We start from the raw sequence: 27,851 nt of genomic DNA on the forward strand, positions 1-27,851 counted from the left end.
CTCAGGGACAGAGACTGTAACTGTCCACAGTGTGAGTCTATCCCTCAGGTACAGAGTCTGTAAATGTCCCCAGTGTGAGTCTATCCCTCCTCAGGTACAGAGACTGTAACTGTCCACAGTGTGAGTCTATCCCTCAGGAACAGAGTCTGTAAATGTCCCCAGTGTGAGTCTATCCCTCCTCAGGTACAGAGTGTGTAACTGTACACAGTGTGGGTCTATCCCTCCTCAGGTACAGAGTCTGTAACTGCCCACAGTGTGAGTCTATCCCTCAGGTACAGAGTCTGTAACTGCCCACAGCGTGAGTCTATCCCTCCTCAGGTACAGAGACTGTAACTGTACACAGTGTGAGTCTATCCCTCCTCAGGGACAGAGTCTGTCACTGTCCACAGTGTGAGTCTATCACTCCTCAGGGACAGAGACTGTAACTGTCCACAGTGTGAGTCTATCCCTCAGGTACAGAGTCTGTAACTGCCCACAGTGTGAGTCTATCCCTCCTCAGGTACAGAGACTGTAACTGCCCACAGCGTGAGTCTATCCCTCCTCAGGTACAGAGAGTGTAACTGCCCACAGTGTGAGTCTATCCCTCCTCAGGTACAGAGACTGTAACTGTCCACAGTGTGAGTCTATCCCTCCTCAGGTACGGAGACTGTAACTGTACACAGTGTGAGTCTATCCCTCCTCAGGTACAGAGACTGTAACTGTACACAGTGTGAGTCTATCCCTCCTCAGGTAAATAGACTGTAACTGTCCACAGTGTGAGTCTATCCCTCAGGTACAGAGACTGTAACTGTACACAGTGTGAGTCGATCCCTCAGGTACAGAGACTGTAACTGTACACAGTGTGAGTCTATCCCTCCTCAGGTACAGAGACTGTAACTGTACACAGTGTGAGTCTATCCCTCCTCAGGGACAGAGACTGTAACTGTCCACAGTGTGAGTCTATCCCTCATGTACAGAGTCTGTAACTGTACACAGTGTGAGTCGATCCCTCAGGTACAGAGACTGTAACTGTACACAGTGTGAGTCCATCCTTCCTCAGGTACAGAGACTGTAACTGTCCACAGTGTGAGTCTATCCCTCCTCAGGTACAGAGTCTGTAACTGCCCACAGTGTGAGTCTATCCCTCAGGTACAGAGTCTGTAAATGTCCCCAGTGAGAGTCTAACCCTCCTCAGGTACAGAGACTGTAACAGTACACACTGTGAGTCTATCCCTCCTCAGGTACAGAGACTGTAACTGTCCACAGTGTGAGTCTATCCCTCAGGTACAGAGTCTGTAAATGTCCCCAGTGAGAGTCTATCCCTCCTCAGGTACAGAGACTGTAACTGTCCCCAGTGTGAGTCTATCCCTCCTCAGGTACAGAGACTGTAACTGTCCACAGTGTGAGTCTAACCCTCCTCAGGTACAGAGACTGTAACTGTCCACAGTGTGAGTCTATCCCTCCTCAGGTACAGAGACTGTAACTGTCCCCAGTGTGAGTCTATCCCTCCTCAGGTAAATAGACTGTAACTGTACACAGTGTGAGTCTATCCCTCCTCAGGTACAGAGACTGTAACTGTCCACAGTGTGAGTCTATCCCTCCTCAGGTACAGAGACTGTAACTGTACACAGTGTGAGTCTATCCCTCAGGTACAGAGACTGTAACTGCCCACAGTGTGAGTCTATCCCTCAGGTACAGAGAGTGTAACTGTACACAGTGTGAGTCTATCCCTCAGGTACAGAGACTGTAACTGTCCACAGTGTGAGTCTATCCCTCCTCAGGTACAGAGACTGTAACTGCCCACAGTGTGAGTCTATCCCTCAGGTACAGAGAGTGTAACTGTACACAGTGTGAGTCTATCCCTCAGGTACAGAGTCTGTAACTGTACACAGTGTGAGTCTATCTCTTCTCAGGTACAGAGTCTGTAACTGCCCACAGTGTGAGTCTATCCCTCAGGTACAGAGTCTGTAAATGTCCCCAGTGAGAGTCTAACCCTCCTCAGGTACAGAGACTGTAACAGTACACACTGTGAGTCTATCCCTCCTCAGGTACGGAGACTGTAACTGTACACAGTGTGAGTCTATCCCTCCTCAGGTACAGAGTCTGTAACTGTCCACAGTGTGAGTCTATGCCTCAGGTACAGAGACTGTAACTGTACACAGTGTGAGTCCATCCTTCCTCAGGTACAGAGACTGTAACTGCACACAGTGTGAGTCTATCCCTCAGGTACTGAGTCTGTAAATGTCCCCAGTGAGAGTCTAACCCTCCTCAGGTACAGAGACTGTAACAGTACACACTGTCAGTCTATCCCTCCTCAGGTACAGAGACTGTAACTGTCCACAGTGTGAGTCTATCCCTCAGGTACAGAGTCTGTAAATGTCCCCAGTGTGAGTCTATCCCTCCTCAGGTACAGAGACTGTAACTGTCCCCAGTGTGAGTCTATCCCTCCTCAGGTACAGAGACTGTAACTGTCCACAGTGTGAGTCTAACCCTCCTCAGGTACAGAGACTGTAACTGTCCACAGTGTGAGTCTATCCCTCCTCAGGTACAGAGACTGTAACTGTCCCCAGTGTGAGTCTATCCCTCCTCAGGTAAATAGACTGTAACTGTACACAGTGTGAGTCTATCCCTCCTCAGGGACAGAGACTGTAACTGTACACAGTGTGAGTCTTTCCCTCCTCAGAGACAGAGACTGTAACTGTCCACAGTGTGAGTCTATCCCTCCTCAGGTACAGAGACTGTAACTGTCCACAGTGTGAGTCTATCCCTCCTCAGGTACAGAGACTGTAACTGTACACAGTGTGAGTCTATCCCTCAGGTACAGAGACTGTAACTGTACACAGTGTGAGTCTATCCCTCCTCAGGTAAATAGAGTGTAACTGTCCACAGTGAGAGTCTATCCCTCCTCAGGTACAGAGACTGTAACTGCCCACAGTGTGAGTCTATCCCTCAGGTACAGAGTCTGTAACTGTACACAGTGTGCGTCTATCTCTTCTCAGGTACAGAGACTGTAACTGTCCACAGTGTGAGTCTATCCCTCAGGTACAGAGTCTGTAAATGTCCCCAGTGAGAGTCTAACCCTCCTCAGGTACAGAGACTGTAACAGTACACACTGTGAGTCTATCCCTCCTCAGGTACAGAGACTGTAACTGTCCACAGTGTGAGTCTATCCCTCCTCAGGTACAGAGTCTGTAAATGTCCCCAGTGAGAGTCTAACCCTCCTCAGGTACAGAGACTGTAACTGTACACAGTGTGAGTCTATCCCTCCTCAGGTACAGAGACTGTAACTGTAAACAGTGTGAGTCTATCCCTCAGGTACAGAGACTGTAACTGTACACAGTGTGAGTCTATCCCTCCTCAGGTACAGAGACTGTAACTGTAAACAGTGTGAGTCTATCCCTCAGGTACAGAGACTGTAACTGTACACAGTGTGAGTCTATCCCTCCTCAGGTACAGAGACTGTAACTATCCACAGTGTGAGTCTATCCCTCCTCAGGGACAGAGACTGTAACTGTACACAGTGTGAGTCTATCCCTCCTCAGGTACAGAGACTGTAACTGTACACAGTGTGAGTCTATCCCTCCTCAGGTACAGAGACTGTAACTGTCCACAGTGTGAGTCTATCCCTCAGGTACAGAGACTGTAAATGTACACAGTGTGAGTCTATCCTTCCTCAGGTACAGAGACTGTCACTGTACACAGCGTGAGTCTATCCCTCCTCTGGTACAGAGACTGTAACTGCACACAGTGTGAGTCTATCCCTCCTCAGGTACAGAGACTTTAACTGTCCACAGTGTGAGTCTCTCCCTCAGGTACAGAGACTGTAACTGTCCACAGTGTGAGTCTGTCCCTCCTCAGGTACAGAGACTGTAACTGCACACAGTGTGAGTCTATCCCTCCTCAGGTACAGAGACTTTAACTGTCCACAGTGTGAGTCTCTCCCTCAGGTACAGAGACTGTAACTGTCCACAGTGTGAGTCTATCCCTCCTCAGGGACAGAGACTGTAACTGTCCACAGTGTGAGTCTATCCCTCCTCAGGGACAGAGACTGTAACTGTACACAGTGTGAGTCTATCCCTCCTCAGGGACAGAGACTGTAACTGTCCACAGTGTGAGTCTATCCCTCAGGTACAGAGTCTGTAAATGTCCCCAGTGTGAGTCTATCCCTCCTCAGGTACAGAGACTGTAACTGTCCACAGTGTGAGTCTATCCCTCAGGAACAGAGTCTGTAAATGTCCCCAGTGTGAGTCTATCCCTCCTCAGGTACAGAGTGTGTAACTGTACACAGTGTGGGTCTATCCCTCCTCAGGTACAGAGTCTGTAACTGCCCACAGTGTGAGTCTATCCCTCAGGTACAGAGTCTGTAACTGCCCACAGCGTGAGTCTATCCCTCCTCAGGTACAGAGACTGTAACTGTACACAGTGTGAGTCTATCCCTCCTCAGGGACAGAGTCTGTCACTGTCCACAGTGTGAGTCTATCACTCCTCAGGGACAGAGACTGTAACTGTCCACAGTGTGAGTCTATCCCTCAGGTACAGAGTCTGTAACTGCCCACAGTGTGAGTCTATCCCTCCTCAGGTACAGAGACTGTAACTGCCCACAGCGTGAGTCTATCCCTCCTCAGGTACAGAGAGTGTAACTGCCCACAGTGTGAGTCTATCCCTCCTCAGGTACAGAGACTGTAACTGTCCACAGTGTGAGTCTATCCCTCCTCAGGTACGGAGACTGTAACTGTACACAGTGTGAGTCTATCCCTCCTCAGGTACAGAGACTGTAACTGTACACAGTGTGAGTCTATCCCTCCTCAGGTAAATAGACTGTAACTGTCCACAGTGTGAGTCTATCCCTCAGGTACAGAGACTGTAACTGTACACAGTGTGAGTCGATCCCTCAGGTACAGAGACTGTAACTGTACACAGTGTGAGTCTATCCCTCCTCAGGTACAGAGACTGTAACTGTACACAGTGTGAGTCTATCCCTCCTCAGGGACAGAGACTGTAACTGTCCACAGTGTGAGTCTATCCCTCATGTACAGAGTCTGTAACTGTACACAGTGTGAGTCGATCCCTCAGGTACAGAGACTGTAACTGTACACAGTGTGAGTCCATCCTTCCTCAGGTACAGAGACTGTAACTGTCCACAGTGTGAGTCTATCCCTCCTCAGGTACAGAGTCTGTAACTGCCCACAGTGTGAGTCTATCCCTCAGGTACAGAGTCTGTAAATGTCCCCAGTGAGAGTCTAACCCTCCTCAGGTACAGAGACTGTAACAGTACACACTGTGAGTCTATCCCTCCTCAGGTACAGAGACTGTAACTGTCCACAGTGTGAGTCTATCCCTCAGGTACAGAGTCTGTAAATGTCCCCAGTGAGAGTCTATCCCTCCTCAGGTACAGAGACTGTAACTGTCCCCAGTGTGAGTCTATCCCTCCTCAGGTACAGAGACTGTAACTGTCCACAGTGTGAGTCTAACCCTCCTCAGGTACAGAGACTGTAACTGTCCACAGTGTGAGTCTATCCCTCCTCAGGTACAGAGACTGTAACTGTCCCCAGTGTGAGTCTATCCCTCCTCAGGTAAATAGACTGTAACTGTACACAGTGTGAGTCTATCCCTCCTCAGGTACAGAGACTGTAACTGTCCACAGTGTGAGTCTATCCCTCCTCAGGTACAGAGACTGTAACTGTACACAGTGTGAGTCTATCCCTCAGGTACAGAGACTGTAACTGCCCACAGTGTGAGTCTATCCCTCAGGTACAGAGAGTGTAACTGTACACAGTGTGAGTCTATCCCTCAGGTACAGAGACTGTAACTGTCCACAGTGTGAGTCTATCCCTCCTCAGGTACAGAGACTGTAACTGCCCACAGTGTGAGTCTATCCCTCAGGTACAGAGAGTGTAACTGTACACAGTGTGAGTCTATCCCTCAGGTACAGAGTCTGTAACTGTACACAGTGTGAGTCTATATCTTCTCAGGTACAGAGTCTGTAACTGCCCACAGTGTGAGTCTATCCCTCAGGTACAGAGTCTGTAAATGTCCCCAGTGAGAGTCTAACCCTCCTCAGGTACAGAGACTGTAACAGTACACACTGTGAGTCTATCCCTCCTCAGGTACGGAGACTGTAACTGTACACAGTGTGAGTCTATCCCTCCTCAGGTACAGAGTCTGTAACTGTCCACAGTGTGAGTCTATCCCTCAGGTACAGAGACTGTAACTGTACACAGTGTGAGTCCATCCTTCCTCAGGTACAGAGACTGTAACTGCACACAGTGTGAGTCTATCCCTCAGGTACTGAGTCTGTAAATGTCCCCAGTGAGAGTCTAACCCTCCTCAGGTACAGAGACTGTAACAGTACACACTGTCAGTCTATCCCTCCTCAGGTACAGAGACTGTAACTGTCCACAGTGTGAGTCTATCCCTCAGGTACAGAGTCTGTAAATGTCCCCAGTGTGAGTCTATCCCTCCTCAGGTACAGAGACTGTAACTGTCCCCAGTGTGAGTCTATCCCTCCTCAGGTACAGAGACTGTAACTGTCCACAGTTTGAGTCTAACCCTCCTCAGGTACAGAGACTGTAACTGTCCACAGTGTGAGTCTATCCCTCCTCAGGTACAGAGACTGTAACTGTCCCCAGTGTGAGTCTATCCCTCCTCAGGTAAATAGACTGTAACTGTACACAGTGTGAGTCTATCCCTCCTCAGGGACAGAGACTGTAACTGTACACAGTGTGAGTCTTTCCCTCCTCAGAGACAGAGACTGTAACTGTCCACAGTGTGAGTCTATCCCTCCTCAGGTACAGAGACTGTAACTGTCCACAGTGTGAGTCTATCCCTCCTCAGGTACAGAGACTGTAACTGTACACAGTGTGAGTCTATCCCTCAGGTACAGAGACTGTAACTGTACACAGTGTGAGTCTATCCCTCCTCAGGTAAATAGAGTGTAACTGTCCACAGTGAGAGTCTATCCCTCCTCAGGTACAGAGACTGTAACTGCCCACAGTGTGAGTCTATCCCTCAGGTACAGAGTCTGTAACTGTACACAGTGTGCGTCTATCTCTTCTCAGGTACAGAGACTGTAACTGTCCACAGTGTGAGTCTATCCCTCAGGTACAGAGTCTGTAAATGTCCCCAGTGAGAGTCTAACCCTCCTCAGGTACAGAGACTGTAACAGTACACACTGTGAGTCTATCCCTCCTCAGGTACAGAGACTGTAACTGTCCACAGTGTGAGTCTATCCCTCCTCAGGTACAGAGTCTGTAAATGTCCCCAGTGAGAGTCTAACCCTCCTCAGGTACAGAGACTGTAACTGTACACAGTGTGAGTCTATCCCTCCTCAGGTACAGAGACTGTAACTGTAAACAGTGTGAGTCTATCCCTCAGGTACAGAGACTGTAACTGTACACAGTGTGAGTCTATCCCTCCTCAGGTACAGAGACTGTAACTGTAAACAGTGTGAGTCTATCCCTCAGGTACAGAGACTGTAACTGTACACAGTGTGAGTCTATCCCTCCTCAGGTACAGAGACTGTAACTATCCACAGTGTGAGTCTATCCCTCCTCAGGGACAGAGACTGTAACTGTACACAGTGTGAGTCTATCCCTCCTCAGGTACAGAGACTGTAACTGTACACAGTGTGAGTCTATCCCTCCTCAGGTACAGAGACTGTAACTGTCCACAGTGTGAGTCTATCCCTCAGGTACAGAGACTGTAAATGTACACAGTGTGAGTCTATCCTTCCTCAGGTACAGAGACTGTCACTGTACACAGCGTGAGTCTATCCCTCCTCTGGTACAGAGACTGTAACTGCACACAGTGTGAGTCTATCCCTCCTCAGGTACAGAGACTTTAACTGTCCACAGTGTGAGTCTCTCCCTCAGGTACAGAGACTGTAACTGTCCACAGTGTGAGTCTGTCCCTCCTCAGGTACAGAGACTGTAACTGCACACAGTGTGAGTCTATCCCTCCTCAGGTACAGAGACTTTAACTGTCCACAGTGTGAGTCTCTCCCTCAGGTACAGAGACTGTAACTGTCCACAGTGTGAGTCTATCCCTCCTCAGGGACAGAGACTGTAACTGTCCACAGTGTGAGTCTATCCCTCCTCAGGGACAGAGACTGTAACTGTACACAGTGTGAGTCTATCCCTCCTCAGGTACAGAGACTTTAACTGTCCACAGTGTGAGTCTCTCCCTCCTCAGGGACAGAGACTGTAACTGTACACAGTGTGAGTCTATCCCTCCTCAGGTACAGAGACTGTAACTGTACACAGTGTGAGTCTATCCCTCCTCAGGTACAGAGACTTTAACTGTCCACAGTGTGAGTCTATCCCTCCTCAGGGACAGAGACTGTAACTGTCCACAGTGTGAGTCTATCCCTCCTCAGGTACAGAGACTTTAACTGTCCACAGTGTGAGTCTCTCCCTCAGGTACAGAGACTGTAACTGTCCACAGTGTGAGTCTATCCCTCCTCAGGGACAGAGACTGTAACTGTACACAGTGTGAGTCTATCCCTCCTCAGGTACAGAGACTGTAACTGTCCACAGTGTGAGTCTATCCCTCCTCAGGTACAGAGACTGTAACTGTCCACTGTGTGAGTCTATCCCTCCTCAGGTACAGAGACTGTAACTGTACACAGGAAGAGTCTATCCCTCCTCAGGTCCAGCGACTGTAACTGTCCACAGTGTGAGTCTATCCCTCCTCAGGTACAGAGACTCTAACTGTCCACAGTGTGAGTCTATCCCTCCTCTGGGACAGAGACTGTAACTGTACACAGTGTGAGTCTATCCTTCCTCAGGTACAGAGACTGTAACTGTACACAGTGTGAGTCTATCCCTCCTCAGGTACAGAGACTGTAACTGTCCACAGTGTGAGTCTATCCCTCCTCAGGGACAGAATCTAACTGTACACAGTGTGAGTCTATCCCTCCTCAGGTACAGAGTCTGTATCTGTACACAGTGTGAGTCTATCCCTCAGGTACAGAGTCTGTAACTGTCCCCAGTGTGAGTCTCTCCCTCCTCAGGTACAGAGACTGTAACTGTACACAGTGTGAGTCTATCCCTCCTCAGGTTCAGAGACTGTAACTGTACACAGTGTGAGTCTATCTCTCATCAGGGACAGACACTGTAACTGTCCACAGTGTGAGTCTATCCCTCCTCAGATACAGAGTCTGTAACTGTAAACCGTGTGAGTCTATCCCTCCTCATGTACAGAGACTGTAACTGTCCACAGTGTGAGTCTATCCCTCAGGTACAGAGTCTGTAACTGCCCACAGTGTGAGTCTATCTCTCCTCAGGTACATAGACTGTAACTGTACACAGTGTGAGTCTATCCCTCAGGTACAGAGACTGTAACTGTCCACAGTGTGAGTCTATCTCTCCTCAGGTACAGAGTCTGTAACTGCCCACAGTGTGAGTCTATCTCTCCTCAAGTACATAGACTGTAACTGTACACAGTGTGAGTCTATCCCTCAGGTACAGAGTCTGTAACTGCCCACAGTGTGAGTCTATCTCTCCTCAGGTACATAGACTGTAACTGTACACAGTGCACCAGGGGCAGTCTCACTAACACTCTGTAGCAAGACTTCCCAACTGTTCCAGTCCATCGTCCATTTACCTTCCTAATCCCCTGCTGTACCAGTGAGCTGATAGTTTGTAGTCCCTCTACAAGGACACCCAGATCCCTCAGTACTGCAGCCTCTCCTGTTCCACCACGTGTGAGATGCTGATGAACTGAGAACACTAATTAGGTGTTTGGTATGTCCAGGGTCCTCTCTGGGAAGCACAGCTGGATATTCAGGGTTCAATAAGACCCCAAGAACAGAAACAGGAGGAGGCCATTCAGTCCCTTGAGCCTGTTCTGCCATTCAGTGGGACCGTGGCTGATCCGACATTGCTCATGTCCGCTTTCCCTGTGACCTGTGATTCCCGACTGATCAGGAATCGATATCGGTTTTAAATATCCACACAGACATAGCTCCCACAGCGCTCTGTGGCAGGGACCTCCAAAGACACTCATCCCTCAGAGAGAAGAACTTCCTCCTCATAGAGTGATAGAGATGTACAGCATGGAAACAGACCTTCGGTCCAACCCGTCCAGATATCCCAACCCAATCTAGTCCCACCTGCCAGCACCCGGCCCATATCCCTCCAAATCCTTCCTATTCATATATCCATCCAAATGACTCTTAAATGTTGCAATTGTACCAGCCTCCACCACATCCTCTGGCAGCTCATTCCATACACACACCACCCTCTCTGAAAAAGCTGCCCCTTACATCTCTTTTATATCTTTCCCCTCTCACCCTAAATCTATGCCCTCTAGTTCTGGACTCCTTGACCCCAGGAAAAAGACTTTGTCTATTTATCCTATCCATGCCTCTCATAATTTTGTAAACCTCTATAAGGTCACTCCTCAGCCTCCGACGCTCCAGGGAAAACAGCCCCAGCCTGTTCAGCCTCTCCCTGTAGCTCAGATCCTCCAACCCTGGCAACATCTTTGTAAATCTTTTCTGAAATCTTTCAAGTTTCACAACATCTTTCCAATAGGAAGGAGACCAGAATTGCATGCAATATTCCAACAGTAGCCTAATCAATGTCCTGTACAGCCGCAACATGACCTCCCAACTCCTGTACTCAATACTCTGACCAATAAAGGAAAGCATACCAAACGCCGCCTTCACTGTCCTATCTACCTGCGACTCCACTTTCAAGGAGCAATGAACCTGCATTCCAAGGTCTCCTTGTTCAGCAACACTCTCTAGGACCTTACCATTAAGTATATAAGTCCTGCTAAGATTTGCTTTCCCAAAATGCAGCACCTCACATTTATCTGAATTAAACTCCATCTGCCACTTCTCAACCCATTGGCCCATCTGGTCCAGATCCTGTTGTAATCTGAGCTAACCCTCTTCGCTGTCCACTACACCTCCAATTTTGGTGTCATCTGCAAACTTACTAACTGTACCTCTTATGCTCGCATCCAAATCTTTTATGTAAATGACAAAAAGTAGAGGACCCAGCACCGATCCTTGTGGCACTCCACTGGTTACAGGCCTCTCAGTCTTAAATTGGTGGTCCCTTTATTCTGAGTGTACCCTCTGGTCTCAGACTCTCCCCTGAGGGGAACCATCCTCTCAGCATTGACCCTGTCAAAGCCCCTTAAGAATTTTATATGTTTCAATGGGATCACCTCCCATTCGTTTAAACTCCAGTGAGTACAGACCACATCTGTTTAACCTTTGCTCATCACACAATCCCTGCACAACAGGGACATTCCACATGACCCAAAGGGAATCTGTGGGTGATGAACAGCTGGGGGATGAGTTGGTTACAGTGTTCTCTCTCCACTCAGCTGGAGTGTCCAGGGAGAGCAGCGGGGACAGGGGTGGGTGAGGGGGTTACTCTTTGAGTGAGGCAGACAACAAGAGGAAGGGAGCAAACACAGAACTGCTGGAGAAACTCAGCAAGTCTGGCAGTAATTGTGGAGAGGAACTGCCAGGACCTCTGCCCAGTAACTCCACAGGCACCAGCCAGCTGCCCACACCCACTAACCCCACCCCATCTTCAGGGGCTGAAACCGTGGAGGACGGCTCTCTGAGGGGTCATGTTCACTTCAGGAACAACTCTAACATGGCCTGGGGTCTGGGGCCTGGGATCAAGTAACCTCTGAGATGTGGCTGAAGAGGCCCCATTGGGAGAGTGAATGTATCAGAGACCTGACGAGTCCAGTTCATTTTTGGAGCTCTTTGTCTCCAGTTCCAAGTCATTGGTTGGCCCTGCACTTTCCAAATCAGTTTGTTCTGCCTCCACATCACTGCTGGTGAGCTGCTGCAGCACGGCCTGTATGATGGGGATCATCATTGCTGTCGTGGCTGTGTTACTGATCCACATCGATAGGAATGACGTCACAGCCATGAACCCCAACATTAACCTGGAACCAACACAGAAAACAAACCAGTCAGCAACGGTCACATGACATCCAGCCAATCAGGCTGCTCCTGCTCAATATGAACCCATTGAAGACCCTCTTCTTGGACATGAACACTCCAAAGGGGTTCCTGTTGGATGTTCTCCAAACACACAGACCAGTCTTCACCATGTGGGCAGCTGGGCTGGAGGCCTGGGCTCCAAGCAGACTGGAAGTCACGGTGCTTCAAGTTTATCTGAAACCCCTCCTTCTCTCACACCCCCCCGCTCCCCCCCCAGCCGACACTTACTGGACATTTACTGGACCAGACCTTGTACTTGAATATCATGCACAGTGACCCACATCCTCTCCATTGACCCTGTTCTCAAAACTAAAGCCTGGATCTTGACCGTGTACTGGACTGAACACAACAGAACAATGATGGAGAAACTCTTACAGAGCTGGTTTGACACCCAGAAACATGAGGGTTCTCAGGGCGATCCGTTTGTGAAGATGCCAGTGTTCAATCGATATGGCCACCATTAACCCCCCAATGAAGAGGATATTGGCGTCCTTCAGGTACTGCATACACACCTGGAAAAGAAAACATTACTGAGAGGCCACACTGTGGCAATGGCCATTCACATTGTCAAACACGATAGCACAACGGGTTCTGGACAGTGCTGTCCATTCACACTGGGGTCAGCGGGTCATAGTCGGTGAGTCCATTTACACTGGGGTCAGCGGGTCATGATCAGTGCTGTCCATTCACACTGGGGTCAGGGGGTCATGGTCAGTGCTGTCCATTCATACTGGGATCAGGGGTCATGGTCAGTGTTGTCCTTTCACACTGAGGTCAGAGGGTCAAGCACAGTGCCGTCCATTCACACTGGTGTCAGGGGTTCATGGTCGTGTGCTATCCATTCACACTGGGGTCAGAGAGCGAAAGTCCATTCACACTGGGATCAGGTGGTCATGATCAGTGTTGTCCTTTCACATTGGGGTCAGAGGGTCAAAGACAGTGTTGTCCATTCACAGTGGGGTCAGGGGTTCATGGTCTGTGCTGTCCATTCACACTGGTGTCAGAGGTCAGGGGTCATTGTCAGTGCTGTCCATTCACACTGGGGTCAGGGGGTCATGGCCAGTGCTGTCCATTCACACTTGGGTCAGGGTCAGTGCTGTCCATTCACACTGGGGGCAGGGGTAATGGTCAGTGTTGTCCATTCACACTGGGGTTCACACAGGGGTCATGCACAGAGTTGTCCATTTACACTGAGGTCAGAGGTCATGGTCAGTGCTGTCCATTCACACTGGGGTCAGAGCGTCATGAACAGTGCTGTACATTCACTCAGGGGGCAGGGGGTCATGGTCAGTGCTGTCCATTCACACTGGGGTCAGGGGGTCATGGTCAGTGCTGTCCATTCACACTGGGGTCAAGGGGTCATGGACAGCACTGTCCATTTACACTGAGGTCAGAGGTCATGGTCAGTGCTGTCCATTCACACTGGGGTCAGGGGGTCATGGACAGTGCTGTCCATTCACAGTTGGGTTAGAGGTCATGGTTAGTGCTGTATATTCACATTGAAGTCAAGGGGTCATGGCCAGAGCTGTCCATTCTCACTGGGGTCATAGTCAGTGGTGTCCATTCACACTGAGGTCAGGATGTCATGGTCAGTGCTGTCCATTCACACTGAGGTCAGGGGGTCATGGCCAGTGCTGTCCATTCACATTGGGGTCAGGGGGTCATGGACAGTGCTGTCCATTCACACTGGGGTCAAGGGGTCATGGACAGCACTGTCCATTTACACTGAGGTCAGAGGTCATGGTCAGTGCTGTCCATTCACACTGGGGTCAGGGGGTCATGGACAGTGCTGTCCATTCACAGTTGGGTTAGAGGTCATGGTCAGTGCTGTATATTCACATTGAAGTCAAGGAGTCATGGCCAGAGCTGTCCATTCTCACTGGGGTCATAGTCAGTGGTGTCCATTCACACTGAGGTCAGGATGTCATGGTCAGTGCTGTCCATTCACACTGAGGTCAGGGGGTCATGGTCAGTGCTGTCCATTCACATTGGGGTCAGGGGGTCATGGACAGTGCTGTCCATTCACACTGGGGTCAGGGGGTCATAGTCAGTGGTGTCCATTCACACTGAGGTCAGGATGTCATGGTCAGTGCTGTCCATTCACAATGAGGTCAGGGGGTCATGGTCAGTGCTATCCATTTACACTGGGGTCAGGGGATCATGGTCAGTGCTGTCTATTTACACTGGTGTCAGGGGATCATGGTCAGTGCTGTCTATTTACACTAAGGTCAGGGTGTCATGGTCAGTGCTGTCCATTCTCACTAGGGTCAGGAAGTAATGGTCAGTGCTCTCCATTCACACGGGGTCATGGGGTCATGCACAATGCAGTATATTCACAATGGGCAGGGAGTCATGGTCAGTGCTATCCATTCACACTGGGGTCAGGGGGTCATGGTCAGTGTTATCCATTCACACTGGGGTCAGGGGGTCATTGGCAGTACTGTCTATTTACTCTGAGGTCAGGGTGTCACGGCCAGTGCTGTCCATTCACACTGGGGTCAGGGCTCATGGTCAGTGCTGTCCATACACAGTTGGGTCAGGAAGTCATGGTCAGTGCTGCCCATTCACACTGAGGTCAGAGGGTAATAGTCAGTGATGTCAATTTGCACTGGGGTCAGGGGGTCATGGTCAGTGCTGTCCATTCACACTGGGGTCAGGGGTCATGGTCAGTGCTGTCTATTTACACTGAGGACAGGGTGTCATGATCAGTGCTGTCCATTCACATTGGGGTCAGGGGGTCATGGACAGTGCTGTCCATTCACACTGGGGCCAGAGGTCATGGTCAGTGCTGTATATTCACATTGAGGTCAAGGGGTTATGGTCGGTGCTGTCTATTCACACTGAGGTCAGGGGTCATGGCCAGTGCTGTATATTCACATTGAGGTCAAGGGGTTACGGTCGGTGCTGTCCATTCACACTGAAGTCAGGATGTCATGGTCAGTGCTGTCCATTCACACTGAGGTCAGGGGTCATGGCCAGTGCTGTCCATTCACACTAGAATCAGGGGTCATAGTCAGTGATGTCCATTCACACTGGGGTCAGGGGGTCATGGACGGTGCTGTCCATTCACACTGAGGTCAGGGGTCATGGTCAATGCTGTCCATTTACAGTGGTGAGAGGGGGTCATGGTCAGTGCTGTCTATTCACACTGGGGTCAGGAAGTAATGGTCAGTGCTCTCCATTCACACAGGGGTCATGGGGTCATGGTCAGTGCAGTATATTCACAATGTGGGCAGGGAGTCACGGTCAGTACTATCCATTCACACTCGGGTCAGGGGATCATGGTCAGTGCTATCCATTCACACTGGGGTCAGGGGGTCATGGTCAGTGCTGTCTATTTACACTGAGGTCAGGGGCCATGGCCAGTGCTGTCCATTCACATTTGGGTCAGTTCTGTCCATTCACACTGGGGCCAGAGATCATGGTCAGTGCTGTCCATTCACACTGAGGTCAGGATGTCATGGTCGGTGCTGTCCATTCACACTGAGGTCAGTCATGTCAATTTACACTGGGGTCAGGGGGTCATGGCCAGTGCTGTGCATTCACACTGGGTCAGGGGATCATGGACAGAGCTGTCCATTCACACTGAGGTCAGGGTCATGGTCAATGCTGTCCATTTACAGTGGTGAGAGGGGGTCATGGTCAGTGCTGTCCATTCACACTGAGGTCAGGGTGTCATTGTCAGGGCTGTCCATTCACACTGGGGTCAGGAAGTAATGGTCAGTGCTGTCCATTCACACAGGAGTCATGGGGTCATGGACAATGCAGTATATTCACACTGTGGGCAGGGAGTCATGGTCAGTGCTATCCATTCACACTGGGGTCACGGGATCATGGTGCTGTCCATTCACACTGGGGCCAAGGGGTCATAGTCAGTGCTGTCCATTCACACTGGGGTCACGGGATCATGGTGCTGTCCATTCACACTGGGGCCAAGGGGTCATAGTCAGTGCTGTCCATTCACACTGGGGTCAGAGGGTCATAGTCAGTGCTGTCCATTTACACTGGGGTCAGGGGGTCATAGTCAGTGCTGTCCATTCACACTGGGGTCAGGGGGTCATTGGCAGTGCTGTCTATTTACTCTGAGGTCAGGGTGTCACGGCCAGTGCTGTCCATTCACACTGGGGTCAGAGGTCATGGTCAGTGCTGTCCATTCACACTGAGGTCTGGTTGTCATGGTCAATGCAGCCCATTCACACTAAGGTCAGAGGGTAATAGTCAGTGATGTCAATCTACACTGAGGTCAGGTGGTCATGGTCAGTGCTGTCCATTCACACTGGGGTCTGGGGGTCATTGGCAGTGCTGTCTATTTACTCTGAGGTCAGGGTGTCACGGCCAGTGCTGTCCATTCAAAGTGGTGTCAGGGCTCATGGTCAGTGCTGTCCATACACATTTGGGTCAGTTCTGTCCATTCACACTGGGGTCAGAGGTCATGGTCAGTGCTGTCCATTCACACTGAGGTCAGGATGTCATGGTCAATGCTGCCCATTCACACTGAGGTCAGAGGGTAATAGTCAGTGATGTCAATTTAGACTGGGGTCAGGTGGTCACGGCCAGTGCTGTCCATTCACACTGGGGTCAGGGCTCATGGTCAGTGCTGTCCATACACAGTTGGGTCAGGAAGTCATGGTCAGTGCTGCCCATTCACACTGAGGTCAGAGGGTAATAGTCAGTGATGTCAATTTGCACTGGGGTCAGGGGGTCATGGTCAGTGCTGTCCATTCACACTGGGGTCGGGGTCATGGTCAGTGCTGTCTATTTACACTGAGGACAGGGTGTCATGATCAGTGCTGTCCATTCACATTGGGGTCAGGGGGTCATGGACAGTGCTGTCCATTCACACTGGGGCCAGAGGTCATGGTCAGTGCTGTATATTCACATTGAGGTCAAGGGGTTATGGTCGGTGCTGTCTATTCACACTGAGGTCAGGGGTCATGGCCAGTGCTGTATATTCACATTGAGGTCAAGGGGTTACGGTCGCTGCTGTCCATTCACACTGAAGTCAGGATGTCATGGTCAGTGCTGTCCATTCACACTGAGGTCAGGGGTTATGGCCAGTGCTGTCCATTCTCACTGGGGTCAGGGGGCCATGGACAGCGCTGTCCATTTACACTGGGGTCAGGGGGTCAAGGTCAGTCCTATCCATTCACACTGGGGTCAGAGGTCATGGTCAGTGCTGTATATTCACATTGAAGTCAAGGGGTCATGGCCAGAGCTGTCCATTCTCACTGGGGTCAGGGGGTCATAGTCAGTGGTGTCCATTCACACTGAGGTCAGGATGTCATGGTCAGTGCTGTCCATTCACAATGAGGTCAGGGGTCATGGCCAGTGCTGTCCATTCTCACTGGGATCAGGGGGTCATAGACAGAGCTGTCCATTCACACTGGGTCAGGGGGTCATGGACAGAGCTGTCCGTTCACACTGAGGTCAGGGGTCATGGTCAGTGCTATCCATTTACACTGGTGAGAGGGGGTCATGGTCAGTTCTGTCCATTCACACTGGGGTCAGGGGATCATGGTCAGTGCTGCCTATTTACACTAAGGTCGGGGTGTCATGGTCAGTGCTGTCCATTCTCACTAGGGTCAGGGTTGTATGGTCAGGGCTGTCCATTCACACTGGGGTCAGGAGGTCAAGGTCAGTCCTATCCATTCACACTGGGGTCAGGAGTCATGGTCAGTGTTGGCCTTTCACACTGGGGTCAGGGGAGCATGGTCAGTGCTGTATATTCACACTGGGTCAAGGGGCCATGGGCAGTGCTGTCCATTCACACTGGGTTCAGGGGGTCATGGTCGGTGCTTACCATTCACACACGGGTCGGGATGTCATTGTCAATGCTGTCCATTCACACTGGGGTCAAGGGGCCATGGTCAGTACTCTCCATTCACACAAGGGTCAGGGGTCATGGTTTGTGCTGTATATTCTCATTGGGGTCAGGGGTCATGGTCAGTGCTGTATATTCTCACTGGGGTTAGGGGGTCAAGGTCAGTCCTATCCATTCACACTGGGGTCAGGGGTCATGGTCAGTGTTGGGCTTTTACACTGGGGTCATGGTCAGTGCTGTATATTCAAACTGGGGTCAGGGGGTCATAGTCAGTGCTGTCCATTCACACTGGGGTAGGGCGTCACAGTCAGTGCTGTCCATTCACACTCGGGTCAGGGGGTCAAGGTTAGTCCTATCCATTCACACTAGGGTCACGTGGCCATGGTCAGTGCTGTCCATTCACACTGGGGTCAGGGGGCCATGGGCAGTGCTGTCCATTCACACTGGGATCAGGGGTTCATAGTCAGTGCTGTCCATTCACACAGGGGTCAGGATGCCTTTGTCAGTGCTGTCCATTCACACTGGGCTCAGAGGGTCACAGTCAGTGTTGTCCATTCACACTGGGGTCAAGGGGCCATGGTCAGTGCTGTCCATTCACACTGGGGTCAAGGGGCCATGGTCAGTGCTGTCCTTTCACACTGGGGTCAGGGGTCATGGTCAGTGCTGTCCATTCACACTGGGGTCAGGGGTCATGGTCAGTGCTGGGTTTTCACACTGGGGTCATGGTCAGTGCTGTATATTCTTACTGGGGTCAGGGGGTCAAGGTCAGTCCTATCCATTCACACTGGGGTCAGGGGTCATGGTCAGTGCTATACATTCACACTGGGGTCAGGGGTCATGGTCAGTGCTGTTCTTTCACGCCTAGGGTCATGAAGTCATGGTCAGTGCTTTATATTCACACTGGGTCAAGGGGCCATGGTCAGTGTTGTCCATTCACACTGGGGTCAGGGGGTCATGGTCAGTGCTGTCCACTCACACTGGCATCAAGGGGCCATGGTCAGTGCTGTCCATTCACACTGGGGTGGGGGGGTCATGGTCAGTACTGTGCATTCACATTGGGATCGGGAGTCATGGTCAGTGTTATCCATTCACACTGGGGTCAAGGGGCCATGGTCAGTGCTGTCCTTTCACACTGAGGTCAGGGGTCATGGTCAGTGCTATCCATTTACACTGGTGAGAGGGGGTCATGGTCAGTTCTGTCCATTCACACTGGGGTCAGGGGATCATGGTCAGTGCTGTCCATTAACACTGGGCCCAGGGGGTCAGGGTCAGTACTCTCCATTCACACAAGGGTCAGGGGGTCATGGTCAGTGTTACATATTCACTTGGGGTCAGGGGGGTCATTGTCAGTTTTCTACAGTTACACCGGGGTCAGGGGAGCATGGTCATTGCTGTCCATTCACACTGGGGTCAGGGGGTCAAGGTCAGTCCTATCCATTCACACTGGGGTCAGGAGTCATGGTCAGTGTTGGCCTTTCACACTGGGGTCAGGGGAGCATGGTCAGTGCTGTATATTCACACTGGGTCAAGGGGCCATGGTCAGTGCTGTCCATTCACACTGGGGTCAGGGGGCCATGGTCAGTGCTGTCCATTCACACAAGGGTCAGTGGGGCATGGTCAGTGCTGACCAAACTGGGGTCAGGGGGGCATGGTCATTGCTGTCCATTCACACTGGGGTCAGGGGGTCAAGGTCAGTCCTATCCATTCACACTGGGGTCAGGGGTCTTGGTTAGTGTTGGTCTTTCACACTGGGGTCATGGTCAGTGCTGTATATTCAAACTGGGTCAAGGGGCCATGGTCAGTGCTGTCCATTCACACTGGGGTCAGGGGGTCATGGTCAGTGCTGTCCATTCACACTGGTGTCAAGGGGACATGTTCAGTGCTGTCCATTCATACTGGGGTCAGGAGGTCATGGTCAGTGTTGCCCATTCACACTAGGGTCAGGGGACATGGTCAGTGCTGTCCATTCACACCGGGGTCCGGGGGGCATGGTCAGTGTTGACCAACCTAGGGTCAGGGGGTCATGGTCAGTGCTGTCCATTCACACTGGGGTAGGGGGTCACAGTCAGTGCTGTCCATTCACACTCGGGTCAGGGGGTCAAGGTTAGTCCTATCCATTCACACTGGAGTCACGTGGCCATGGTCAGTGCTGTTCATTCACACTGGGGTCAGGGGGCCATGGGCAGTGCTGTCCATTCACACTGGGATCAGGGGTTCATAGTCAGTGCTGTCCATTCACACAGGGGTCAGGATGCCTTTGTCAGTGCTGTCCATTCACACTGGGCTCAGGGGGTCACAGTCAGTGTTGTCCATTCACACTGGGGTCAGGGGAGCATGGCCAGTGCTGTCCATTCACACTGGGGTCAGGGGTCATGGCCAGTGCTGTCCATTCACACAGGGGTCGAGATGTCATTGTCAGTGCTGTCCATTCACACTCGGGTCAAGGGGCCATGGTCAGTACTGTCCATTCACACTGAGGTCAGGGGGTTATGGTCATTGCAGTCCATTAACACTGGGCTCAGAGGGTCATGGTCAGTACTCTCCATTCACACAAGGGTCAGGGGGTCATGGTCAGCGCTGTCCATTCACACTGGGGTCATGGTCAGTGCTGTTTATTCTCACTGGGGTCAGGGGGTCATGGTCAGTGTTTCATATTGACTTGGAGTCAGAGAGGTCATTGTCGGTGCTGTCCATTCTCACTGGAGTCAGGGGTCATGGTCAGTGCTGTCCATTAACACTGGGGTCAGGGGTCATGGTCAGTGCTGTCCATTCACACTGGGGTCAGGGGTCATGGTCAGTGCTGGGTTTTCACACTGGGGTCATGGTCAGTGCTGTATATTCTCACTGGGGTCAGGGGGTCAAGGTCAGTCCTATCCATTCACACTGGGGTCAGGGGTCATGGTCAGTACTGTCCATACACAGTTGCGTCAGTTCTGTCCATTCACACTGGGGTCAGAGGTCATGGTCAGTGCTGTCCATTCACACTGAGGTCAGGAAGTCATGGTCAGTGCTGTCCATTCACACTGAGGTCAGAGGGTAATAGTCAGTGATGTCAATTTACACTGGGGTCAGGTGGTCATGGTCAGTGCTGTCCATTCACACTGGTGTCAGGGGGGTCATGGTCAGTGCTATACATTCACACTGGGGTCAGGGGTCATGGTCAGTGCTGTCCTTTCACGCTGGGGTCATGAAGTCATGGTCAGTGCTGTATATTCACACTGGGACAAGGGGCCATGGTCAGTGCTGTCCATTCACACTGGGTCAAGGGGCCATGGTCAGTGCTGTCCATTCACACTGAGGTCAGGGGGTCATGGCCAGTGCTGTCCATTCATACACGGGTAAGGGGTCATGGTCAGTACTTTCCATTCACACTGGGGCCAAGGGGTCATAGTCAGTGCTGTCCATTCACACTGGGGTGGGGGGGTCATGGTCAGTGCTGTCCATTCACACTGGGGTCAGGGGGTCATGGTCAGTGCTGTCCACTCACACTGGCATCAAGGGGCCATGGTCAGTGCTGTCCATTCACACTGGGGTGGGGGGGTCATGGTCAGTGCTGTCCATTCACACTGGGGTCAGGGGGTCATGGTCAGTGCTGTCCACTCACACTGGCATCAAGGGGCCATGGTCAGTGCTGTCCATTCACACTGGGGTGGGGGGGGTCATGGTCAGTGCTGTCCATTCACATTGGGATCGGGAGTCATGGTCAGTGTTATCCATTCACACTGGGGTCAAGGGGCCATGATCAGTGCTGTCCGTTCACACTGAGGTCGGGGGATTATGGTCATTGCTGTCCATTAACACTGGGCTCAGGGGGTCAGGGTCAGTACTCTCCATTCACACAAGGGTCAGGGATCATGGTCAGTGTTACATATTCACTTGGGGTCAGGGGGGTCATTGTCAGTTTTCTGCAGTTACACCAGGGTCAGGGGAGCATGGTCATTGCTGTCCATTCACACTGGGGTCAGGGGGTCAAGGTCAGTCCTATCCATTCACACTGGGGTCAGGAGTCATGGTCAGTGTTGGCCTTTCACACTGGGGTCAGGGGAGCATGGTCAGTGCTGTCCATTCATACTGGGTCAAGGGGCCATGGTCAGTGCTGTCCATTCACACTGAGGTCAGGGGGTCATGGCCAGTGCTGTCCATTCATACACGGGTAAGGGGTCATGGTCAGTACTTTCCATTCACACTGGGGCCAAGGGGTCATAGTCAGTGCTGTCCATTCACACTGGGGTGGGGGGGGGTCATGGTCAGTGCTGTCCATTCACACTGGCATCAAGGGGCCATGGTCAGTGCTGTCCATTCACACTGGGGTGGGGGGGTCATGGTCAGTTCTGTCCATTCACACTGGGGTCAGGGGGTCATGGTCAGTGCTGTCCATTCACACTGGGGTGGGGGGGGTCATGGTCAGTGCTGTCCATTCACACTGGGGTCAGGGGGTCATGGTCAGTGCTGTCCACTCACACTGGCATCAAGGGGCCATGGTCAGTGCTGTCCATTCACACTGGGGTGGGGGGGGTCATGGTCAGTGCTGTCCATTCACATTGGGGTCAGGGGGTCATGGTCAGTGCTGTCCACTCACACTGGCATCAAGGGGCCATGGTCAGTGCTGTCCATTCACACTGGGGTGGGGGGGGTCATGGTCAGTGCTGTCCATTCACATTGGGATCGGGAGTCATGGTCAGTGTTATCCATTCACACTGGGGTCAAGGGGCCATGGTCAGTGCTGTCCGTTCACACTGAGGTCAGGGGATTATGGTCATTGCTGTCCATTAACACTGGGCTCAGGGGGTCAGGGTCAGTACTCTCCATTCACACAAGGGTCAGGGATCATGGTCAGTGTTACATATTCACTTGGGGTCAGGGGGGTCATTGTCAGTTTTCTACAGTTACACCAGGGTCAGGGGAGCATGGTCATTGCTGTCCATTCACACTGGGGTCAGGGGGTCAAGGTCAGTCCTATCCATTCACACTGGGGTCAGGAGTCATGGTCAGTGTTGGACTTTCACACTGGGGTCAGGGGAGCATGGTCAGTGCTGTATATTCACACTGGGTCAAGGGGCCATGGTCAGTGCTGTCCATTCACACTGGGGTCAGGGGGTCATGGGCAGTGCTGTCTATTTACACTGTGGTCAGGGGGTCATGGTCAGTGCTGTCCATTCACACAAGGGTCAGGGGGGCATGGTCAGTGCTGACCAAACTGGGGTCAGGGGGGCATGGTCAGTGCCATCCATTCACACTGGGGTCAGGGGGTCATGGTCAGTGTTACATAATCACTTGAGTTCGGGGGATCATTGACAGTTTCTACAGTTACACCGGGTTCAGGGGAGCATGGTCATTGCTGTCCATTCACACTGGGGTCAGGGGATCAAGGTCAGTCCTATCCATTCACACTGGGGTCAGGGGTCATGGTTAGTGTTGGACTTTCACACTGGGGTCATGGTCAGTGCTGTATATTCAAACTGGGTCAAGGGGCCATGGTCAGTGCTGTCCATTCACACTGGGGTCAGGGGGTCATGGTCAGTGCTGTCCATTCATACTGGGGTCAGGGGGTCATGGTCAGTGCTGTCCATTCATACTGGTGTCAAGGGGACATGTTCAGTGCTGTCCATTCATACTGGGGTCAGGAGGTCATGGTCAGTGTTGCCCATTCACACTGGGGTCAAGGGGCCATGGTCAGTGCTGTTCATTCACAGTAGGGTCAGGGGACATGGTTAGTGCTGTCCATTCACACCGGGGTCAGGGGGGGGCATGGTCAGTGCTGACCAACCTAGGGTCAGGGGTCATGGTCAGTGCTGTCCATTCACACTGGGGTAGGGGGTCACAGTCAGTGCTGTCCATTCACACTCTGGTCAGGGGGTCAAGGTTAGTCCTATCCTTTCACACTGGGGTCACGTGGCCATGGTCAGTGCTGTCCATTCACACTGGGGTCAGGGGGCCATGGGCAGTGCTGTACATTCACACTGGGATCAGGGATTCATAGTCAGTGATGCCCATTCACACTGGGGTCAGGGGAGCATGGTCAGTGCTGTCCATTCACACTGGGGTCAGGGGTCATGGCCAGTGCTGTCCATTCACACAGGGGCTGGGATGTCATTGTCAGTGCTGTCCATTCACACTCGGGTCAAGGGGCCATGGTCAGTACTGTCCATTCACACTGAGGTCAGGGGGTTATGGTCATTGCTGTCCATTAACACTGGGCTCAGGGGGTCATGGTCAGTACTCTCCATTCACACAAGGGTCAGGGGGTCATGGTCAGTGCCCTCAATTCACGCAGTGGTTGGAGGGGCATGGTCAGTGCTGACCAAACTGGGGTCAGGGGGTCATGGTCAGTGAAGTCCATTCACACTGGGGTCAGGAAGTCATGGTCAGTGTTGTCCATTCAGACTACAGCCAAGGATCATGGTCAGTCCAATCCATTCACACTGAGGTCTTGTGGTCATTGTCAGTGTTGTATATTCACACTGGGTCAAGGGGCCATGGTCAGTGCTGTCCATTCACACAGAGGTCCAGGGGCTATGATCAATGCTGTCCATTCACACTGGGGTTAGGGGGTCATGGTCTGTGCTGTCCATTCACATTGGGGTCAGGGGGTCATGGTCAGTGCTGTCCATTCACACAGAGGTGCAGGGTCTATGATCAATGCTGTCCATTCACACTGGGGTTAGGGGGTCATGGTCAGTGCTGTCCATTCACATTGGGGTCAGGGGGTCATGGTCAGTGCTGTCCATTCACACAGGGGTCGGGATGTCACTGTCAGTGCTGTCAATTCACACTGGGGTCAAAGGGACTTGGTCATTGCTGTCCATTAACACTGGACTCCGGGGATCAGGGTCAGTACTCTCCATTCACACCACGGTCAGTGGGGCATGGTCAGTGCCCTCAATTCACACAGGGGTTGGGGGGCCATGGTCACTGCTGACCAAATTGGGGTCACGGGGTCATGGTTAGTGAAGTCCATTCACACTGGGGTCAGGAGGTCATGGTCAGTGCTGTCCATTCACACTAGGGTCAGGGGTCATGGTCAGTGCTGTGTTTTCACACTGGGGTTATGGTCAGTCAGTTCATTCACACTGGGGTCAGGGGTCATGGTCAGTACTCTCCATTCACACAAGGGTCAAGGCGGGCATGGTCAGTGCTGTCCATTCACACAGGGGTCGGGATGTCAATGTCAGTGCTGTCCATTCACACTGACCTAGAGGGCTATGGTCATTGCTATCCATTAACACTGGGCTCAGGGGGTCAGGGTCAGTACTCTCCATTCACACCATGGTCAGTGGGGCATGGTCAGTGCCCTCCATTCACACTGGGGTCAGAGGGTCATGGTCAGCGCTGTCCATTCACACTGGGGTCAAGGAGCCATGGTCAGTGCTGTCCATTTACACTGGAGTCAGGGGGTCATGGTCAATGCTGTCCATTCACACAAGGTTCAGTGGGGGTCAGTGGGGGTGAGGGTGGGGGAACGCTGCCACTTACTTGTTTCGACGGCATGATTCCAAAGAGTGGGAAGAGTAAGATGGGAAGGAGGGCAGTGACAGCCAACGGGATGACTTCAGTGCACCAATATACAGCCATCAAGATCACAATAAATCCACAATAGGCTTCCTGTCAGAGTGGGAAAGAAAATGCACATCACCCCCGCTACTGAGAACAACAACAACAACTTGCAATTACATAGCACCTCTCACTGCAATGGAATGGAGCTTCATGGCAGGTTTATCCAATAAAGGCTGACACCAAATCAGATCAGGAGATAGTGAGAAGAAATCCGAGGTAGGTCCATTGCCCCCCCTCCCCCCCCCCTCCCCACTCCCTCTTGCTGCATGGGGAGGGGAGGGGAGGGGTGACAGTCTGGGGCTGGAGCCAATCAGAGTCAGTGTGACTGTTGGGGTCACTGTCAGGGTCCAGGCACTTGCTGTCTCTGACCCTGGAGCAGGTCAGAGGTCGTCAGTGTAGATCCCATTAGTCACAGCGCACATTCACCGGGAGGGAATCTTCAAATCCAAGGATGGGATCCTGATCCCAGAAAATGACAGCTATTGGGAAAACCCAAAGCTGGGAGCGTGGTGGGGGGGGTATGGGGGAGGGACTGTGGGGTGTCGATGTGAGGGAGGGGGTGTGGGGGTGGGGGGGTGGGAGGAGGGGCGTGGGTGTGTTGGATGGAGTGCGAGGGAGGAGATGTGAGGGAAGGGGTGTGGGGGAGGGGATGAGTGGGGGAGGGGATAAGTGGGGGAGGGGTGTGGAGGAAGGGGTGTGGGGGAGGAGGTGTGAGGGAGGGGGTGTGGGGGAGGGGGGCATGGATGTCCCTTCAGAAAGAGAGCAACCAGCTGGTGCTCTGACTCCAAGTGACTCCAGTCCCAAAGCAGCATCAGCCCCCAACCCCTCAAACAGAGAGGGCAGGAAATGCTCCCTTGACAGGGGCTAGTCACAAGTGGGGTTATAGGGCAGAATGGCCACTGCGCATGTACAGACAGAGCAGGATATGGAGGAGAATCTGTGAAGGGTCAGAGAGAAGATGGGAAGTGCACAGCACGATCCCAGACCATCAGCCCCGAGCGACCAGCTGGAGAATACGACCAGGCAGTGGTTGATCAATCCCAGTGATCACTCCCGATCACAGTCGATCAGAGAGGACATGGGAGAGAGCTCCAGGAAACAGATCCAAACCCAGCCTCTCCTCAGGATTCCCCGAGATCATCCTTCAGCTCTCCAGGATCCCAAAAGATCACCCTCTGGAAGATCCAAGTCACACCAGCTGGATCGGTGGGAATCGCGAAGGAATCTGTTCCTCAGAGTGATCTCTCCCTGAAACACCGACCCAATCCAGACTGGGGGGAGACAGATCCATCAAAATCAGACGGAATCACTTCACAGGAATCGGGAAGATTGAAGGGACCAAGGGATCACAAACAGGAGGGAGATCCCAGGAAGAGGGAGATCCTGAGTGAGGGAGATCCCAGAGAGAGGGAGATCCCAGAGAGAGGGAGATCCCAGAGAGAGGGAGATCCCGGGAAGAGGGAGATTCCGGGGAGAGGGAGATTCCGGGGAGAGGGAGATCCCAGAAATGGAGATCATCAAGAAAGTTCAAGATCACAGAGAGGGAGATCCCGGAAAAAAGGGAGATCGCGGGAAGACGAATGATCACAGAGAGGGAGATCCCGGGAAGAGGGAGATCCCGGAGAGAGAGGGAGATCCCGGAGAGGGGGAGTGATCACTGGGAGAGATCACGGAGGTTCTGGGGGAATCCCTGGGAAAAGACAGATAACGGTGGAGTTCCGGAGAGATCTAGGGATCCAGTGATCTGCTGCGGGAAGTGGCTATTGTCCAGATCCACTGGGATCAGACAGGGATCCCCCTGATCCTGCTAATGTCCAATAGCAGCTGCAGAAACACTCTGGGATCCAGTAAAAACCCCCCTTCCCCTCCCCCCGCCGCGGGGATCGAGCTGGGATCCAGTGGGTCGCAGGTGGGATCAGGAACTTACGGAGCTGCGCCCGGCGATAGCTAAAGGCAGCAGGAGGCAGATGGGGCCCACAAGGAACAGCGTATTCCTGCCCCAGAGGAGGGTGGCTCTGCTACAGACGGCGGGCATCTCCCCCCGGGAGCCGGACCCTCTCCCCCCGGGACCCTCTCCCCCCCCCCCCGGGACCCTCTCCCCTCGGGACCCTCTCCCCCCCCGGGACCTCACACTCCCTGAGCCCACAGCGGACAGCCCGACCCCGGCCGCTCAGCCCCTCTCCCTTCACTCCCCTCCCTCCCTCTCCCTCCCCCCTCTCTCTCCCTCCCCCCTCTCTCTCCCTCCCCCCTCTCTCTCTCTCTCCCCCTCCCCTCTCTCCCTCTCCCTCTCCCTCTCCCTCTCCCGGGAGACACTGACGGACACGCTCCCGTTCCCGCTCTTGGAGCCGGCTCTGGGAGGGCGGGGAATGTCCCTTTAAGGGGAGTCCACGCCCCCTCCCGGAGCTCTTGGCCAATCAGCGCCTGAGGCACCGCAGCGCCCTTTCTCATGGTGGACAGCAATGGAACTGCAGCTGGAGGGATCGGGGGTAATGGGGGGGTAGGGTAATGAGAGGGAGGAAG

At 52.5% G+C, this 27,851-nt stretch overlaps 1 protein-coding gene across 1 annotated transcript in view; it reads right to left on the reverse strand.

The window, feature by feature from the left end:
- LOC132830557 (Na(+)/citrate cotransporter-like) overlaps positions 1-27,380 on the reverse strand; it is a 57,890-nt gene extending 30,510 nt beyond the window's left edge. The window contains exons 1-4 of the mRNA XM_060848342.1: positions 27,259-27,380; positions 25,251-25,379; positions 12,332-12,468; positions 11,677-11,898 (exon numbers count right to left, since the gene is read on the reverse strand). Coding sequence (XP_060704325.1) covers positions 11,677-11,898; positions 12,332-12,468; positions 25,251-25,379; positions 27,259-27,366 — 596 coding nt within the window. The 5' untranslated portion in view covers positions 27,367-27,380. The remainder of the gene's footprint in view (positions 1-11,676; positions 11,899-12,331; positions 12,469-25,250; positions 25,380-27,258) is intronic.
- Between the last annotated feature and the right edge of the window lie 471 nt (positions 27,381-27,851).

This window comes from Hemiscyllium ocellatum, chromosome 31, assembly GCF_020745735.1.
Source record: "Hemiscyllium ocellatum isolate sHemOce1 chromosome 31, sHemOce1.pat.X.cur, whole genome shotgun sequence".
Lineage (NCBI taxonomy): Eukaryota > Metazoa > Chordata > Chondrichthyes > Orectolobiformes > Hemiscylliidae > Hemiscyllium > Hemiscyllium ocellatum.